The sequence below is a fragment of the Miniopterus natalensis genome, chromosome 4 (assembly GCF_054644295.1).
Source record: "Miniopterus natalensis isolate mMinNat1 chromosome 4, mMinNat1.hap1, whole genome shotgun sequence".
Lineage (NCBI taxonomy): Eukaryota > Metazoa > Chordata > Mammalia > Chiroptera > Miniopteridae > Miniopterus > Miniopterus natalensis.
The window spans coordinates 68,431,667-68,451,505 of record NC_142084.1 but is presented as its reverse complement, the minus strand read 5'-3'; the positions used below and the strand labels follow the sequence as shown (position 1 = coordinate 68,451,505).

At 40.7% G+C, this 19,839-nt stretch overlaps 2 protein-coding genes across 2 annotated transcripts; both read right to left on the bottom strand.

The window, feature by feature from the left end:
- Window positions 1-3,862: 3,862 nt before the first annotated feature.
- Window positions 3,863-4,926, bottom strand: LOC148093355 (olfactory receptor 7A10-like). Its single transcript, XM_087816025.1, has one exon. It carries the CDS (start codon window positions 4,924-4,926, stop codon window positions 3,973-3,975), a length of 954 nt encoding a protein of 317 aa, XP_087672151.1. The 3' UTR covers window positions 3,863-3,972.
- Window positions 4,927-18,390: 13,464 nt separating this feature from the next.
- On the bottom strand, window positions 18,391-19,338 carry LOC148093354 (putative olfactory receptor 7A2). Its single transcript, XM_087816171.1, has one exon. It carries the CDS (start codon window positions 19,336-19,338, stop codon window positions 18,391-18,393), a length of 948 nt encoding a protein of 315 aa, XP_087672297.1.
- Window positions 19,339-19,839: the final 501 nt, after the last annotated feature.

Sequence of the window (19,839 nt, the reverse complement as noted above, 5' to 3'; positions counted from 1 at the left end):
GTTTGGCAAGGTCTGAAGGATGATGCTGAACACTGACAACACCCAGCACAAGTAATTATCCTGCCTCAACTGTCAACATGAAAAGGTGAGAACACCTGGCCTAGACCCACACTTCTTCAGCTTCACTGTGCATATGAGTCCCCCAGGTTCTAGTTCGAATGCAGAATCTGAATGATCAGGTCCTGGTGGGCTAGAGATTCTGAGAATCAATAGCAATCTCCTGTGTGATGTTGGTGGTGCAGGTCCTGGTCTGAGGACCGCTCTGAGTAGCGAGGCCGATGTTCTTTGTTAGAGTCAGGCACTGAGAGTTTCATAGCTTCTGGAAAAAAATTGTAGTTGCATGTAATTTTGAATAAATAGGGAATTCACTCATTCCAGAAGCTGTTGTAAGTTCATTGTTCACTTATTTCATGTAAAGATTCACAAGTGACATCATATAATATGCTTCCGAAAAATGCCTTTTGAATTCTTTTACATAAGTGTCCTTGATAAACCAAATACTATATTTCTGAAAAGATTTTCCCTTAGGCAGAGTGAGCACCTTGAAAAGATGCCAGCATCCTAGCCCCAGAAAATTGTAATCTGTCATTTTTCATAGCAAAGGAAGGTTAAGGTAGTAGATGGAATGTGTTTGCTAATCAGCTGACCTTAAGATAAAATTGGCCGGGCATCAAAGCAAAATAAACAAATGGGTCTGCATCTAATGTGGTGAAATACACGTAACATAAAATTTGTCCTCTTAACCATTTTTTAGGTGGACTGCTCAGTGGCATTGAGTACATTCAGATGCAACCATCGCCAGCATTCATCTCCAGAACCTTCTCATCTTCACAAACTGAAACCCTGTCCCCATTAAACACTCACTCCCCAGCCCCCTCCCCCAGCCCCTGGCTCCCACCATCCCACTTCCTGTGTCTCTAACTTTGACTCCTCTTGGGGCCTCATAAAAGTGGAATCATACGCTATTTGTCCTTTTATGACTGCTTTATTTCAGTCAGCATAATGTCCTCAAGGGTCATCCATGTGGTAGCATGTGTCAGAACTTGCTTCCTTTGATTAAAAATTTTAAGTGGTAAAAAACACATGAGAAAATTTACCATTGTGACCACTTTTAAATGTGCAATTCAGTAGTGTCAGGTACATTCACATTATTGTGCAACCAACCTCCCGAATTCCGCATCTTGCAAAACTGGATTCCCACACCCACTAAATACTAACTCCCCCTCACACCACGCAGCCACCATTCTATTTTTTGTTTCTATGAAATTCACTACTTTAGATATGTCATATCAGGATATCATGCAGTATTGTGTTTTTGTGACTGGCTTCTTTCACTCAGCATGGTGTCATTAACTCTGGCTTCTCTTTCAAATTCCTATTTCTCTGTTGTATGTGCATTTCAAAGGCCACCTCCCTCTATCAGGACCCCCACCGGCAATAAATACAACTATCAGGTTGGAAACCAGTATGAATATGTTAAGAGCAAGTCAATAAAAAGAAAAGCAATGTCTACACCAGCATGTTAAAACAGCAGTATGAGGAAAGCAACAGCTTTCCAGCTCTGTTAAGCAATGAGTTAAGACCCTGGAAGAAAAAGCTTTATTTCTCTTCAACCTAGAAATGGTAAGTGGGAGGCAAGCGGTCAAGGGGGGATGTTCATATTTGGAGGGGGCCTGACCCTCTTATAGTAGAACTTCCATATCTGCTCATACACATATTTTCACTCTCACCCTCTTCTCTAAGGTCATTGAGCAGTTGTCGATGGATGTAGAAATAAAACCTGACTGAATTGAAATTTTCACAAGTGGTAGATGCGGAGATGGCCCAATTCTTGACTCCATGTCTTTGGCAATGTTACTGTGAACTCCTCCCATGCAGAGGTGGAGTTTATTTCTCCATCTTTGAATGTGGGCTGAAGTTAGCATTTTACTGGTTTTGGCCAATATGAGATGGTGGAAGTGACAGTGTGCTTGAGCAGGCCTCGGTGCATTTCTGCTGCTCTCACTCGGAGCCCTGTTTCGGCCATGTGATCAAACCCAGGTGGGCCTCCCAGAGAAGGAAAGGACATGTGGACAGAGCTCATTTATTCCAGCCAAGCGCTCCCTACATCAGTCACAGTACCTGAGCCCCTAATACATGAGAAAGCCCGGCCAAGGTCAGCAGAGACATACCAGCTGACCCACAGCTGAGTCCAGGCTCGTGAGGAGACCAGCGGTGATCAGAGCACCTCCCCACTATACAGACCCATTAGAAAATAAAGGAATTCTACTAAACCTTTTGCTTTTAGGATGGCTTGTTCTGTAGCAATAGTGGATTGTTAGTATAATCAAAGGGAACAGAACTGAGGGAAAGTATAATAATCTGCTACTTCTTACTTTTGCCATTTGTACTGATATCTGAGGACAGCGTTCACAACCATTCTGTTATTCAAATGTATTTCAGAAAACTGTCTCAAAGTGAGCCCACTGAGGTTCCCTTCCTGGCAGTCGGGACAGTATGGAAAGATGTACATGTTTGTGCAAGAAAATTTGTGATTCTTAGTCACATGACTGGACAGGATTTCAACTTCTGTTTGATTCGTCTTCTGATCAAAAACATTGACAATATTCCCACTTATAAAGGAGATATAAGTTGTATGATATTGATGCTAATCATTCACTGTGCCTTTGGCAGATTTGAAAAAATTTAGAAGGTGGAGATATTTAAATTAGGGCACTAGAATGAGTCACATTTGTAGGGAGCACATTGAAAGTTTTTAAGCAGAAACAGGAAAATAGTGCAGAAAAAAATCATAAAAGACTCCAGGTAATTCTTCAACCTGACGAATAAGAATTACACATGGACATCATATTCCACACGTTATTTCATTAATTTTTATTTTATTTTTATTGATTTTTTTTTTTTTTTTAGACAGGCAGGAAGAGAGAGAGAGAGAAACATCGATGTGAGAGAGAAAGAACAATCGACTTCCTCCTATGTGCTTCCCAACAGCGATGGAACCGGTAGCCTAGGTTCATGCCCTAAGCAGGAATTGAACCCACAATCTTTATGGTGCACAGGATGATGCTCCTAGCAACTGAGCCGCTAGGCCAGGGCAATCAGCCACACTTTGATGAGTAGATGTGCACCAGGAAAAATATTTTTGTATAGTGATAAATGGTACGGCTATTTTTGCTTCTCTGACTGTAACCATATTAGATCAGTCTAATTATTAAAATGTGTATTTCCATATAGACTGCTCTTGGGAACATCTATTTGATAGTCAATTTTTGCCAGAGGCTATGGTATGTGGACACACAGCTGTATACCTCAATGAAGGATATAAAACCAGGAGACGGGCTATAAAACATACTAGCATGTTGAAGTCTACATTATCAAGAAGAGCAGTAAAGGTGGTGCTGTAGAAAATGGTGAACATATAAGTGAAAACTGTGGCCTCAGATTTTCCTCTACAATAAAATTATGTTAATGGCCTTAGCACAGTTCTGTCCACAGGGGTAGTATGATTTATGACAATTCTTTCAGGAAAACAATAGAAAAATTACTTGGAGTGATATATGTCATAAGAGAATAAATTATGCTAAAGTAATTCATTTAACACATGAGATAAATGAGAATTTCCAATTATATATGTATGGTTCAAAGGTTGAAATAATTTGTCCTAGACGGTTTGGCTCAGCAGTTTAAGCCTCGGCCTATGGACTGAAGGGTCCCAGGCTTGATTCTGCCCAGGGGCCCGTGCCTCAATTGCAGGTTCCATCCCTGGCGCTGGTTGGGGTGGGGTGCATGTGGGAGGCAACCGATCCATGTGTCTCTCATATTGATGTTTCTCTCTCTCTATCTCTTCCACTCTCTCTGAAAAGCAATGAAAGAATATCCTCCTGGGAGGATTAAATTAAAGAAAAGATTGGATTAGTTTGTGTTAGAACTTCTGGTTCTGAGGCTTTGTACTCTGTATTCATGGGAACTTCTTCAGACAAGTACAGTTGATCCTTGAAAAGCTTCCCTGCCAAGGAATCTCTTCAGGGCCCTCTTTATGTCTTTGTTCCTGAGACTGTAGATGAAGGGGTTCAGCATGGGTGTGACCACCGTGTACATCACCGAGGCTGCTGCACTTGCATGGGAGCTGTTGGTAGCAGCAGAGCTGAGGTAAACTCCTAGGCTTGTACCATAAAATAAGGACACAACCGAGAGGTGAGACACACAGGTAGAAAATGCTTTATACTTCCCCTGAGCTGATGGGATTCCACAGATGAAGGAAATTATCTTAGAGTAAGAGTAAAGGATCCCAGCAAAGGGACCACCACCCAGCAGCCCAGCTGAAAAATACATTATTATGTTGTTAAGAAAGGTGTCAGAACAGGCAAGTTGGACCACCTGATTGAGTTCACAGAAAAAGTGGGAGATTTCCATGTCTGAGCAGAAGAACAGACCCAACACCATCAAGCTTTCTAACAAGGAATTCAGGAAACTCATGATCCAGGACACTAGAACCAGCAGTCCACAGAGCCGGGGGTTCATGATGACCACGTAGTGCAGGGGGTGGCAGATGGCCACGTACCTGTCATAGGCCATCACGGTCAGGAGGAAGTTATCCAACACCGCAAAGAATATGAAAAAATACATCTGGGTGACGCAGCCTGCGTAGGTGATGGCTCTGCTCTGCATCTGGATGTTGAGCAGCATCTTCGGGACGGTGGTGGAGGTGAGGCAGATGTCCACCAAGGACAGGTTGGACAGGAAGAAGTACATGGGCGTGTGGAGGCGGGAGTCGGAGCCGACGGCCAGCACGAGGAGCAGGTTTCCCAGCACGGCCACCAGGTACATGGAGAGGAACAGCCCGAAGACGAGGGGCTGCAGTTCCAGGGCCTGTGAAAGCCCCAGGAGAAGAAATTCTGAAATCTGTGTACCGTTGCCTCGTTCCATGTGTTGCAGTTAACTACCAAGAAAAAGAAAGAAAAAACGAATAACTAATTTTCATATTAGCAAGCATTGGTAACTGAGAATAAATGGCACATTTCTATTTTAGAATCAGGGAAGTCATTTGCATATTGGGTGTATGATCTGGTTCCCATTAAGGCATCTCTATTGCCATTTCCCAGTAGAATTTCCTTCTCTACCGTCAACCTGTTGATGGTATATTGCTGTTTTATTGAGGATGTCTTTCAGTATTTGAGGAATATATATTGATTCTAGACCATGTTCCAGGCACTGTTCAGAGTATAGGTACTTCAAAACAAAGTCTACAAACTAATGATGGAGAAAGACTATAATTAAATAAAAATAATAATATACATATCCAATGGTGCAGATGCTATAAAGAAAAGTAAATCACATTAAATGGAGAGAGTGGATAGAGGGTGTTCTGTTTTATAGAGTTTAGCCAGGACTTGCCATCAGGCCCAACTTTAACAGACACCTCAAAGAAGAATGAGCAGGAGCCTGAAGTGGAAGTATTTCCCAGGCAGAAAGAACAGCCAGTGCAAAGGCCCTGAGGAAGTTGGTTGTTGTAGAAAATCAAGTCTCAGGAGTTTCAAGATGCCAGCGGAGAAGGTGGATTATTTTTGCACCTCTTCTCAGAACAAACTGGAAATAAAACTAAATTGTGAAACATACACCCTGAATTACTAACTGAAGAGTAGCTGAAGAGGAGACTTAAACAAGGAAGTGCAGAAGCCACCTTGACACTTGCGGGAAGGTGTGGCTGCCAGAGGGGCTGACACCCCTCCCCCAGGGCAGCCCAAGTTTGAGGAGGGACATCTCCGCTGTGTGTGTGGGGACGTGTTTCCCCTGAGAGAAGTGAGGTCGGGACCCCAGGCTGGGCTCTCCAGGTCGGAGAACCAGAGCCAGGAACATCCGCCCATGCCCACGTAGTAGCGCCCAGTAGTGAAAGGCTGCAGGGCTTCTCTCCACTAGGGAGAGACCAGACAAAGTCACATTTTTTATTTTAAAGGGTCGGAGCACCGGATTTTCATTTGCAGCCACTCACCCTGGGCTTTGGCAGAGGGAGGGAGGTGCTGACTGGAGTCACCTGAGGAGAGCCTGGGGTGGGTGGCAAGTGGGAGAGCAGCTGCTGGGATACCTGTGCTCAGTCACCCTCCCTGATACCGCAGCAGCCATTTTTCCTGAGTGGTGCAAGCTCCTTCCAGCAGCAGCAACCTGGGAAAAAGCGATTACCACCCCTTCTGGGACACAGCTCACCCCACCCCCTGGAATCCCACTGTCCCACCCTGCACCTGGACCCCTGCTGAGAAGGCAGCAGCAGAAGTGGAACCCACAGGTCTGGGCAGGCTCGGGGGCATCGGTGACTGGCTTTTGAGCAGGGCCATTCCCCCAGCTTTCCTGGGAACCTGACTGGCAGACACTTTCCGCTCATGGGAGAGCTGATAGGAACGCCTGACTTCGGCAGACCCCACCAGCTTGCCTGAGAGTGTACCCGCCTGCTAAGGTAAGGGAAATGTTCCAGGACAGACTCAGACCAGTGGCTCTGGGGTAGGGGGACATCCCCACCATCTTCCCTGAAGTCTGAACCACACCTCCTCTTCACAGGAGATACCATCTTTCCAATTTCACCAAAAGCCCTTTGAGAAACAGCCTTTGTACTCACTAAGTCCGGCAGCCAGCAGGCAGGTGGAGGCAGGCAAAGGTGCATCCCAAGGTGCTTTGGGATGTTTGCTGACCCGCCCCGGGCCTCATGCTGCTATAAAGGCAGCCTTGGAGCCGAGCTTGGTTTCTCCCGTGCACAGCCAAGAGCAATGAGGCAGCCCCAAACTGCGGATCACTTCTAGCTTTGCGCAGGTTGCTGAGAGCCAAACGCGGACAGCTTCTGACATCAGCCAGTACCAATGTAACTCTGGGAGGCCTGAGGCCATCAACACACAAAGCAGACAGCCTCAGACAACATAAGACCGGGATCCAAAGGGAGATCCCAGCAGGCACTAAACTCCGCCGAGATGAACTCCACTGTGCTCTGTGTTCTTTTTTATTTTATTATTTTCTTTTTTGTTGCTTTATTATTTCATTTCAATCTTTTTTCTTTCACATATCTTATTTTTCTCCTTACTTTTTTATTCTATTTTTCTTTCTCCTTTTTCCTTTTCTTAATTTTTTCTCTCTTCTTTTTTACCATTTTTCTTTTCCTATTCTTAATTCTTGTTTTTCTCTCTCCTTATTTCCTTTAATATTTTTTTCTTCCACTTATTTTCTTCTTCTTTTTTCTTCTTTTACTATTCTTGTTCTCTTTTCTCTTTTCCAATGCATTCTTGTGTTGTGATTACTTTTGTTGTTGTTGGGTTCTATTGCATGTTTTTGTTTTGTTTTGTTCAGTCAGCACCTAAACAATAGCTCACACATGTGGTTAGGCTTGAGCTTCACAGTCAGCCAGTCTGAGGGGAGATCCCACCCAAGAATAGCACAACCATAATCAAGACCCAATTACAACAGGAGAGCCCAAATCACCCACACAAGGGACATTCCCAGAGCTTCCAGTTCAGGAGATCAAGGGACTGTACCACTGGGTCCACAGGACACTTCCTACAGAGGGCCACTCCACAAAGTGTGGGAGTCATAGCAGCTCTATCTAACACATCAAAACCAACACAAAGAGACAGTTAAAACGGGGAGAAAAAGAAATAACCCCCAAATGAAAGAAAAGGAGAGATCTCCAGAAAAAAGCTCAATAAACTGGAGGCAAGTAATTTATCAGGCATAGAGTTCAAAGTAATAGTTAAAAGGGTGCTTAGAGAACTTAATGAGAACTACAAGGAAGGTAATGGGAACTACAAAAAACTTAGTGGGAACTACATCAGCATGAAAAAGGACATAGGAACCTTAAATAAGAACTACTCAGAAAGGAAGAATACCATAACCGACATCAAGAATACACTGGAAGGAATTAAAAGTAGGCTGGATGAAGCAGGGTAACAAAAAGAAAAAAAATGAGCATAGTTTAAAGGAACTTGGTACAACATGAAAGGTAACAATAATGACAGAAAACTTCTTTAACCTAGTGAAGGAAAAAGTCACACAAGTTCAGAGAGAGTAGTCCTAATCAAGATGAACTCAAATTGACCCATACCACGACACCTCATAATTGAAGGGGCAAAGATTCAAGACAAAGAATCTTAAAGGCAGCAAGAGAGGAACAGTAAGTTACCTACAAGGGAGTTCCCATAGGCTGTCAGCTGCTTTTCTACAGAAATACTTTAGGCCAGAAGAGACTGGCCTGAAGTATTCAAAATAATAAAAAGGAAGAACCTGAAACCGAGACTACACTATCCTTCAAGGCTCTCATTCAAAATTGAAGGTGAAATAAGGATCTTCCCAGGCAAAAAAGGGCTAAAGGAGTTCAATACCACCAAACCAGCATTGCCAGAAATGTTACAGGGGCTGCTTTAAGAAAAAGAAGAAATGGAGAGAGAGGGGAACATAGGTACAAAATCATGGCAATAAATAAGTACCTGTCAATAACCACCTTAAATGTAAATGGATTAAAGGCTCCAATCAACAGACATAAGGTAGCTGAATGGATAAGAAAACATGGCTGATATACATGCTGCTTTCAAGAGGCCTACCTCAGAACAAAAAATTCACACAGACCAAAAGTGAAGGCATGGAAAAATATTCCATGCAAATGGAAATGAATAAAAAGCTGGGGTAGCAATACACATATCTGACAAAATAGACTTCAAAACAAAGGCCATAACAATAGACAAAAAGGTCACTACACAGTACTGAAGGGATCCATCCAATAAAAGGACATAACCATGGAAACATATATGCACCTTATACAGGAGAACATAAATGTATTAAAAAAACAACAAACACCTCTTAGGGCACTTTAAGAGAGACTTGCAGCAATATAGTCATAGTAGGGGCTTTAATACTACAGTATCATCACTGGATAAATCTTCCAGACAAAAAGTCAACAAGGAGATAGTGAGCTTAAGTGACAAATTGGATCAGATGGATTTAATTGATATTTCCAGGACATCTTATCCTAAAGCAACAGAATATACATTCTTCTCACATGCATATGGAGCATTCTCAAAGATAGACCACATGGTAGGACAGAAAATAAGTCTTAAAAAATTCAAGAAAATTGAAATCATATCAAGTATCTTCTCAGATAACAATGGCATGAAACTAGAAATTTCAGTGTTTTTAAACTAAATTAAAAACACAAATGGAAGCTAAATAGCATGTTATTAAATAATGAATGGGTTACCAAGGAGATCAAGGAGGAAATAAAAAAATTACGTCTAGCCGTAGTCAGTTTGACTCAGTGGTTAGAGCACAGGCCTGTAGACTGAAGGATCCCAGGTTCAATTCCAGCCAAAGGCACATACCTCGGCTGCAGGCTCAGTCCCAGTTGGGGCAAGTGCAGGAGGCAACCAATTGATGTGTCTTTTTCACATCAATGTTTCTCTCTCTTTCTTTCTCTATCCCATCCACTCTCTCTGAAAAGCAATGGAAAAAATATCCTCAGATGAGGATTAAAAAAAAATTACCTCTAAATTAATGAAAATTAACACACAACAGCCCTAAATTTATAGGACACAGCAAAAGCAGTCCTAAAAGAAAAGTTCGCAGCATTACAGGCCTACCTCAAGAAGCAAGAAAAATCTCAAATAAACAATCTAATCCTAAACCTAAAAGAACTAGAAAAAGAACAACAAGAAAAACCCAGAGAAAGCAGAACGAAGGAAATAATAAAGATATGAGTGAAAATGGATGACATAGAGTCTTAAAAAGCAATGCAAAAGATCAATGAAACCAAGTGTTGGTTCTGTGAGAAGATCAACAAGATTGATGAACCTGTAGCCATTCTCACAAAGAAGCAAAGAGAGAGGACCCAAATAAGTAAAATCAGAAATGAAAGAGGTGGCCTGTCCAGGTGTGGCTCAGCGGTTGAGTGTCGACCTGGGACCCAGGAGATCTGGGTTCGATACCAGGTCAGGGCACATGCCCGGGTTGGGGGCTGCAGCCAATCAATGACTCTCTCATCATTGATGTTTCTATCTCTCTCTCTCCCTCTCCTTTCCTGTCTCTGAAATCAATAAAGATATTAAAAAAAGAAAAAAAAGAAAGAAAAGAGGTGAAGTAAAATATGACATTACATAACTACAAAGGAGGGTAAAAAAAAAAAATACTATGAACAACTATATGCCAACAAATTGGAGAACCCGGAAGAAACCGACAAATTCTTAGAAACATACAACCTTCCAAACCTGATTCAGGAAGAATCAGAAAACCTGAATAGACTGATAACAACTAATGAAATTGAAGCAGTAATAAAAAAACTCCCAGCAAACAAAAGTCCTGGACCCAATGGCACACAGGTGAATTTTACCAAACATTCAAAGGAGAAGTAACACTGATCCTCCTCAAACTATTCCAAAATATTCAAGAGGAGGGAAGACTTTCAGCGTTTGTTATGAGACCAAAATTATCCTAATTCTAAAACCACATAGAGACACTATGAAGAAAAAAAATTACAGGCTAATATCCCTGGTAAACATAGATACTAAAATCCTCAACAAAATATTAGCAAGTTGGATCCAGCAGCACATTAACAAGATTATACACCATGACCATGTGGGATTTATTCTTGGGATGCAAGTCTGGTACAATATCTGCAAATCAATAAATGTGATACATCACATAAATAGAAATGAAAGATAAAAATCAAATGATCATATCAATAGATGCAGAACAAGCATTTGATAAAATCCAGCACCCATTTATGAGAAACACTCTCAGCAAAGTAGGAATACAGGGATTATACCTCAACATTATAAAGGCCATATATGACAAACCTACAGCTAGTATACTCAATGGGCAGAAACTAAAAGCATTTCCATCTAAAAACAGGAACAAGACAGGGATGTCTGCTTCCTCCACTCTTATTCAACATAGTACTGGAAGTCTTAGCCACAGCAATCAGACAAGAAGAAAACATAAAAGGCATCCAAATTGGAAAGGAGGAAGTAAAACTGTCATTATTCACAGATGACACATGATACTGTATGTAGAAAACCATAAAGACTCCACCAAAAGACTACTAGATCTAATAAATAAATTTGGCAAAGTAGCAGGATACAACATTAATATCCAGAAAATGGTAGCACTTTTGTATGCCAATGAAGAAAATCAGAAAGAGAAACTAAGAAAATAATCCCATTTACTATTGCAAGAAAAAAAATAAGATACCTAAGAATAAATTTCACAAAGGAGGCAAAAGACCTGTACTTGGAAAAGTATGGGACATTGAAGAAAGAAATAAAGGAAGATGCAAACAAGTGGAAGCATATACCATCTTCATGGATTGGAAGAATTAACATCATTAAAATGTGCATCTACCCAAAGCCATCTACACAATTCCTGTTAAGATACCAATGGCATATGTTACAGATCTAGAACAAATAGTCCACAAATTTATATGGAACCAAAAATGACCCCAAATAACGTCAGCAATCTTGAAAAAGAAAAACAAAGTTGGATGGATCACAATACCAGATATCAAACAATACTACAGAGCCACTGTAATCAAAACAGCCTGGCACTGGCACAAGAATGGGCATATAGATAAATGAAACAGAACAGAGAGCCCAGAAATCAATCCATGCCTCTCTGGTCAATTAATATTTGACAATGGAGGCAAGAGCATACAATGGAGCAAAAACAGTCTCTTTAATCAATGGTGTTGGGAAAATTGGACAGGTACATGCAAAAGAATAAAACCAACCCCCCAATTTACACCATACATAAGAGTAAACTCAAGATCTCACTTATATGTGGAATCTAAAGAGCATAATAAACTGATGAACAAAATAGAATCAGTGACATAGAAGCATGGGACAGACTGATGAATCTGAGGGAAAGTGGGGGTGTGTGGGGGTGGGGTTAAAATTAACCAAATAATGTATATGCATATATGCATAACTCATGGACACAGATAATTGTGCAGTGAAGGTCTGGGGTGGGGGGAGAAGGGGTCAATGGGGAGAAAAGGAGACATCTGTAATATTTTCAATAAAGATAAAATTTAAAAATAGGATAAAAGACTTCTTGTAAGTCACAAAACCTTAAAAATCCTAGAAGAAAACATAGGCAGTAAATTCTCAGACACTCATTGGAAAAATATTTTTTGCTGATATGTCTCTGAAGGCAAGGCAAACAGGAAATAATAAACAAATGGGAGTACATCAAACTAAGAAGTTTCTGAACAGCAAAAGACACCATCAACAAAATGAAAAGGGAACTCACCATATGGGAGAACATATTCAGCAGTGATTCATCTGAGAAGGGGTTAATCTCCAAAACATATAAAGAACTTCTACAACTCAACACCAGGAAGACAAACGACCCGTTTAAAAATAGGCAAAGGACCTGAATAGACACTTCTCCAAAGAGGACAAACAGATATCCAACAGACATATGAAAAAGTGCTCAAGGTCCATGATCATCAGAAAGATGCAAATAAAAACTACGACGAGATATCACCTCACACCTGTCAGAACTGCTTCTGTCACTAAATCAACAAACAAGTGCTAGCAAAGCTGCAGAAAAAAAGGGAACACTAGTACACTGTTGGTGGGAATGCAGACTGGTGCAGCCACTGTGGAAATCAGCAGAAGTTTCCTCAAAAAGATAAAAATTGAACTGCTTTTTCATCCAGCAATTTTACTTCCAAGTATATATGCTAAGAATCCTGATATATCAATCAGAAAAAATATGTGCATCCCTATGTTCATAGTAGCATTATTTACAATAACCAAGATCTGGAAACAGCCCAAGTGCCCATCAGTAGATGAGTGGATAAAAAAAGCTGTGGGACATTTACACCAAGGAATACTACATGTCTGGAAAACAGAAGGAACTCTTACCCTTTGAGACAGCAGGAATATACCTGGAGATTATTATGAAAAGCGAAATAAACCAGCCAGAGAAAGATAAATATCATATGATCTCATTAATATGTGGAATCTAAGGGAAAAAATAAACAGGCAGACAATATAGAAGCAGAGGCATGGATACATGGAACAATCTGACAAATGTCAGAGGGCACGGGGGTGGCAGGTGAAGGAAGGGGAAGGGATTAGCTAAAGAACATACCGGCATAGCCACCAATGCAGACAATAGTGTGAGGAGGGCCAAGAAGCCGGGTGGGGGCTGGGTGGCCGTGGACAAAGGAGAAAAAGGAGGACATCTGCAATAGTGTCGAGAATAACATATTTAAATAAAATAAAATAAGGAAAACCAAGGCTCCAAATGAGCCAGTGTGTCAAGGGGATTGAGCAAGGCAGAGGAGGATGAGAGATGGGGTCAGAGAATTTTAGGAGACGAGGTGGCCTGTATGTGGCTGTTGAAACTTCAAGTCACAGAGGGTGCCTTCTGCACGTTATGCAGATCTTGCGCTTTATTAATCTGATTGTGAAAGCATCCCATGAGTTGAAAAGGATCACCTTCTTAGTACCTTCTGTTGATATTAGAGTCAACTTGGATTATATGAGACCAGGCACCCCTGCTCTGAGGACTGCTCTCAGTTCACTAGGCACACACACACCACAGCACACCATGGCCTCCTCATCAGTGTTATTTCCATGACCTTCTCCCTCCCTTCCAAACAATTTAGGCTGTGAGGAGACACAAGTCAAGCTGTTGGGGTCAAGTACCTCTTCCAAAAATAATTTAGAAATAGTACGTCGATATTCCCGTCATGAGCCTCCCACGGACAAATATACTTGGGGTTCCATATTGCTATGCCCATTTTCTGCCCTGTATTTAAAGAAACATAAACAATAGCTTAAATAAACACAGAGGGAGAGGCAGCAATAAAGTGGACCTGAGGAAGAAAAGAGATCTAATAAGCTCAGGGGGTCCCTGAGAGACAATGAGGAAGAAAAATCTTCTTTGGATTCTGGCAGCCTTCCAACCCTAATTATACCCCTTTGAAGGCAGGCAAAGGAACAGAGGAGAAAGAATAAATTTCTCCAAAAGACAAAGATACTTGAAATATAAGTGTGAAACAGCTTACAGATTGACTACCCCAAATGAAAACTGACCCAAAAAAATAAACCAATAATTCACAAAAACAACACAGGTTGAATATTTTTAATATCAAGCTATACAAATCTGGTTTCTCTTGTGCCTCTTGTATATAAAAAGCAATGGAGAGAATACAATATGACTCAGTGATAGATTTGAGCCCACACTATTAATAAACTCCCACAATTCCCCCCATATACATACATAAAATTACTCAATGACAATAAAGTTGATAGCAAAATCCCCAGTTCTTTGTTTAGAAGAATGCAATAAAAAACAGGAGTAAAAGCACTCTGGACACACTATACAAGTGCCATGACTTGTACAGACAATTTACAGGAGAGAAAACAAAGGAATAACTAACCCGCCAGAATATTCTGGTCACAGGCAATGAAGTATTTGCAAAGCTCAGCCACTTACCACAGCACTTTACACTTATCAAGGAAATTCCTTTTCATGTGAACTGAATACAGAGTGAAAGAAGACCCTGTGAAATGCATGTCTCATGAACTACTGCTGCAAGGTAATATTGGCAAGAAATAAACTGGATCTGTACTTTCTCATCAATATGGACCTGTGGTTGAATAGGCCCCGTGATAAAAGTAAAGAAGAACTGTCCTACTCCCTTTATTGCAAAACTCACTGTATATGTTCTGCTTTTACCTGAAAGACTTTATGCCTCCCATTGCCACCTCTAATTGGGCTTCCATCAGTTAATTGTCAACAGTTACCCATGTGTTGCTTAGTTCAGGGTTCACTTCTCCTATTAGCATCATAAATTAATCATTAATTCGTTAATCAGACAAGCAAACAACCAGAGGCTGATGGCTGTCAAGAGACCTCAGGTAAATGACTTGGCTTTGATGCTCTCTGGCCCTTTCCTGCAGTACCCGCTGGGCCGTTGGACTCACCTCATTGGGAACTGTGAGGGGAAGGCCTCGGTGTGAAATTCCAACCTCCTGGAAGGTTGATGATGGAGACTGAAGCTCTCTTGCCAGACAAGACAGCAGGGAGGAGGCAAGCATTGGTCTTCTAGACAAACTTTGGTCCAAAAGCAACAACCGAGTCCCATCCAGTCCAAGATTGTTCACGCTGAGAGACTGGAGATGAGGCGATATTTACAGCTCCCTGGGCCTGCTCATTAGGTACATTCTGTCTTGTTATTCCAACCTCTGATCACATGATTTCCCTGTGGGTCAGACACAATGGAAAGTTTTCCTGGAGACTCTGTGTTCCCAAAAGACCAGGTTAGAAGTCAAGGGAATTCAGCGTCTATTGGCTTTCAGTGGACTAACCTCCCAGCATCTTATCCCAACTCTGATTGAAAATATTTCAAGTCTGCATTAGAAAACTGGAATCTCCAAATATTGACATGTGGTAGGGACACAGGCCCTGACATCTACACAAAATTGCTATTTTTTTTCAACAAGGGGGAGAACTAAGTTCCTTTGATATAAACTTATATCACTGGGCTTCATGAGAAATTAGGCAAAACAATTTGGTATTTCAACCTTATACAACAAGTTAAGGGCTGTCATTTAGTCCCTCGCTCTGAAATATTTGTTAATTATAAGAATTATATGTAGAATTTTTTTGCACTATTATCTAAGCTTGCAATAGGAAAGTAAATAGATTCTTCCCTGCAGGCTCCAGAAGAAACCTAGCCCTGCAAACATTTGGATTTTAGCCCACTGAGACCCATTTACTGTTTCTGACCTCAGGAACTGTAACAGCACAAATGTGCTTGTTTTAAATCACTCATGCGGTAATTTTACATTAGCTTTAAAAACTGAATACGGACAATTATTGAATGAAATTTTCTTCAGGAAACTGAGAATAAGTGTCTCAATCCATTCAGTTAGCATCCCCTGTTAAAGGCATTTTGAGCTGTAATCCTCCCTTACGTAGAAGAAATTTGTAACCAGTTTGGAGATACTCAGCCTCTTTAGCTGGTAGAGAATTTCTTATTGCATAAATGCAAATGTGCTTCAGATTTTGATGCCTTTGAGGTATTAACATAGGAAAAGTAATTCATCATATAAGTCCTGTCTACCATTTACTTCACATCTTCATGTCCAAATTTCTGCTTCTTTTCATTTTATGTCCATTCAAACACTTATTCTTTTCATTTCTATCCTCTTCAACTTTCTCTTAAGTTTCCTTTCAACATAAACTATGAGATTATAAGTGAGTTTGTTTTGTGTACATATGTGTGTGTGTTTGAACTTAAAATTTATACAAATGAACACACATATACATACACACAACTTTACCTTTGAACATTTAGTTCGGGCTCAATAAAATATATCCACATATCTTGTTTATTTTTTTCAACATCCATCCAAAGTCAAGTTTACTTTAGACATGACCTTCAGAAATAAGGACATTGATGCTCAGGCATATTAAATGTTTAACAATTACATTAAGAAACCATTAAATTTTATTGTGCAGTTTCTTGACTTATACAGAAATGGAACCATGAAGTATGGACTGTAATGTTTGTATGGCTTTTATACATCAAATTGTGCATTTTCATGATCAGTTTATATTATGTAATTATACTTCAATGAATTACTTAGAAGGACAAAAGCCTAAGATCTAGAGCTCTGGTGGCTGATTCAGGCAGAGAAATGGTAGGAGGAATCTCTTCTAACTGGGAAGAAAGCAAAGTGTCATGGATATAGGAACAGTAGAAGTAAAATAAAACAATTAACATTCGGTATTCTTCCTTTTCTTTAAAATAGAAGATAAAAGTAGATATAGAAATAGGGTAATCTGGTCATATATTGCTTCAAGGGAGAAGGGCACCATGGTCACACACAACATCATGAATGAGCCTTAGAAACAAACGAAGAGACTCACAGCTGACTATAGACTCACAAGGGGACAGGCAGAGCTGAGCTCAGAACACCTCCCAGCCATACAATCTCACTTGGTGAGAATGACATTACATTAAAAAATTTGCTTGTAGGTTGGCTTGTCATGCGGCAATACTTACTGATACAATTATCAAAGTGAACAGGAGTGAGGGCAGTAATGATATGCTGCTGATTGTTGTTGGCATTTGTTGTAATTTCTGAAGACGGCATTCATGGTTACTGAGTTATTTTCATTTACTTCAGACAACTGTATTTAGAAACTCTAATTGGGGGTTCATTTCCTTGTAACCAGGAGAGGTGAAAAGAACACATATGTTTGTGTGGGAAATCTGGCAATCTTGATTTACAGGACTAAACAAGAATGCAAGTTCTATCCTGAGTCATTCTTTGACCATTAAAGATGAATAGAATCCTGAGCATAAGAGAGACATATATTGGAAGAAAGTGATAATGATCATTCACCATCCCTTCCAGGCTTATGGAAAATTTAGAAATGGGATCTATATTCTTTATAGTAATGAAAAGAGTCCTATCAGAGGCAGCACTGAAAGTTCTCAAGCAGGAACATAAAGATAATTCAATACAACATGGAAAAATACCAACCAAACTTCAATCATATGAATAAACCACTTTATGAATATGCATCGTTCCTCCATACTCCAATGAGTAGATGTACACCATGAAGAAGAACTATTTTACACAGTAATACAATGTGTGATTTTAAAATTTACTTCATGTATTGAAACTTATCTGTGATATTAAGGTGGTACTAGGTCAACCTATTTATTGAAACATGTCTTTCAATGAACAGCCCTCTTGGAGACAAATGTTCGATAATCACTTTGCAAGTGGCTAAGGTAGGGATTGTGAACACTGAGCTGAAGGAGAACAGGATCTTAAAGAGGAGAAGAAACACCAGTCACCAGGTATTAAACACACCTGCATGTTAGAGTCCACATTATCAGGAAGAGCAGTTAAGATGGTGATATACAAAAGAATGTCAGACATAACAATGAAAAAGAGAGGTCTCTGACTTTCCACTCATAAAATTGTGTAAATTGCCTTGGTCATTAGGGTAGTTTTTTCCATAGAAGTAGCACAATTCAGGATGATTGTTTAAGTAAAAACCAATTATTTGGTGATATATATGTCATTTTAGCCAAATTATTCTAAAAATATCCATGTTGTCTCATTAAGTAAATGGGATTTTCCAAATTGTTTTACTCCATGTTAGAAATAAATTTGGAATAATAGAAAAACCACAAAGAGGAAAGCTGATGGATATCTGACAGAGCAGAAAGCTTAACTGAGTTACGTAAATTGAATAGAGAAGATGAGGTCAAAGAAATGGAAATTCCAGGAAATAAATGGAAAGAGCAAGTTCTACTTCCATAGTCTGAAGACAATCAGAATATCCAATTCAGAGCCTTTGACCTGGGCAGTCATGGGCAGGCCTCCATCCTTAGGACAATGGCTTGCTTGTAGTTTCCTTCACAAAGAATGTTTTCAGGGCCTGTTTGATGTCTTTGTTCCTGAGACTGTAGATGAAGGGGTTCAGCATGGGTGTGACCACGGTGTACAACACAGAGGCCATTGCACTGGCGTGTAAGCTGTGAGTAGCAGCAGAGCTGAGGTACACGCCCAGCATTGTACAATAAAATAAGGAGACAACCGAGAGGTGAGAGGCACAAGCAGAAAATGCTTTATACTTCCCCTGAGCTGATGACATTCCGTGTATGCAGGACACTATCTTAGAGTAAGAGTAAAGGATCCCAGCGAATGACCCACCACCAAGCAGGAGAGCTGAAAAATACATCACCATGTTATTTAAAAAGGTGTCTGAACAGGCAAGTTTGATCATCTGATTGAGTTCACAGAAAAAGTGGGGGATTTCCAAGTCCATGCAGAAGGATAGTCGTAATGCCATTAAGCTTTGTAGCATGGAATTTAAGATACTTGTGATCCAGGACGCCAGAACCAGCAGTCTACAGAGCTGGGGTTTCATGATGATTGTGTAGTGCAGGGGGTGGCAGATGGCCACATACCTGTCATAGGCCATCACGGTCAGGAGGAAGACATCCAACACCGCAAAGAGTATAAGAAAATAAATCTGGCTGATGCAGCCTTCATAGGTGATGACTTTGCTCTGTGTCTGGATGTTGAGCAGCATCTTCGGGACGGTGGTGGAGGTGAAGCAGATGTCCACCAAGGACAGGTTGGACAGGAAGAAGTACATGGGCGTGTGGAGGCGGGAGTCGGAGCCGACGGCCAGCACGGGGAGCAGGTTTCCCAGCACGGCCACCAGGTACATGGAGAGGAACAGCCCAAAGACGAGGGGCTGAAGTTCTGGTTCCTCTGAGAATCCCAGGAGAAGAAATTCTGAAATTTGTGTAAGATTCACTGGTTCCATGTGAAGGAGGTGACTACCAGGAAAGAGGAAAATGACATGACTAATTTACCTACAAACTTGCATTATTCACATATGGGAAATGCTACAATTCATATTTTGCAGTCCACACATTAATTTTAATATTTTGTGTATGAATATGGTCCCATTTAGGGGATATCCAGTGACACCCCTCATATGGAATATCTGTCCCAATCACCTATGTTTCTGAGAGGCTCGTGTATTCTACAGTTTTAGTGAGAATTTCTTTGGTTCCCAGGAATACAAATTGAGTGCTGACCATGTTTTCAGTTCTGTCCAGGCTGTGAGATAGGGTGCTGAACAGCAAGTCTCTACAATCCAATCAAGGAGAAATAATGTAGAAACAAATAATAAAATAATAAATTATTCAGATGGTGGCAGGTGGTGTGAAGAAAAGGAAAGCACGTCTAAAGGAGAGCGTGGGAAGGGAGTTCTCTTTTTCATGGCTGTGTAGGTCAATATACAAACAAGGTGACATTTGAG

Bases quoted from the DNA above. Each gene is read 5' to 3' on its own strand.
- LOC148093354 (XM_087816171.1), bottom strand. From the start codon at position 19,338: ATGGAACCAGTGAATCTTACACAAATTTCAGAATTTCTTCTCCTGGGA.
- LOC148093355 (XM_087816025.1), bottom strand. From the start codon at position 4,926: ATGGAACGAGGCAACGGTACACAGATTTCAGAATTTCTTCTCCTGGGG.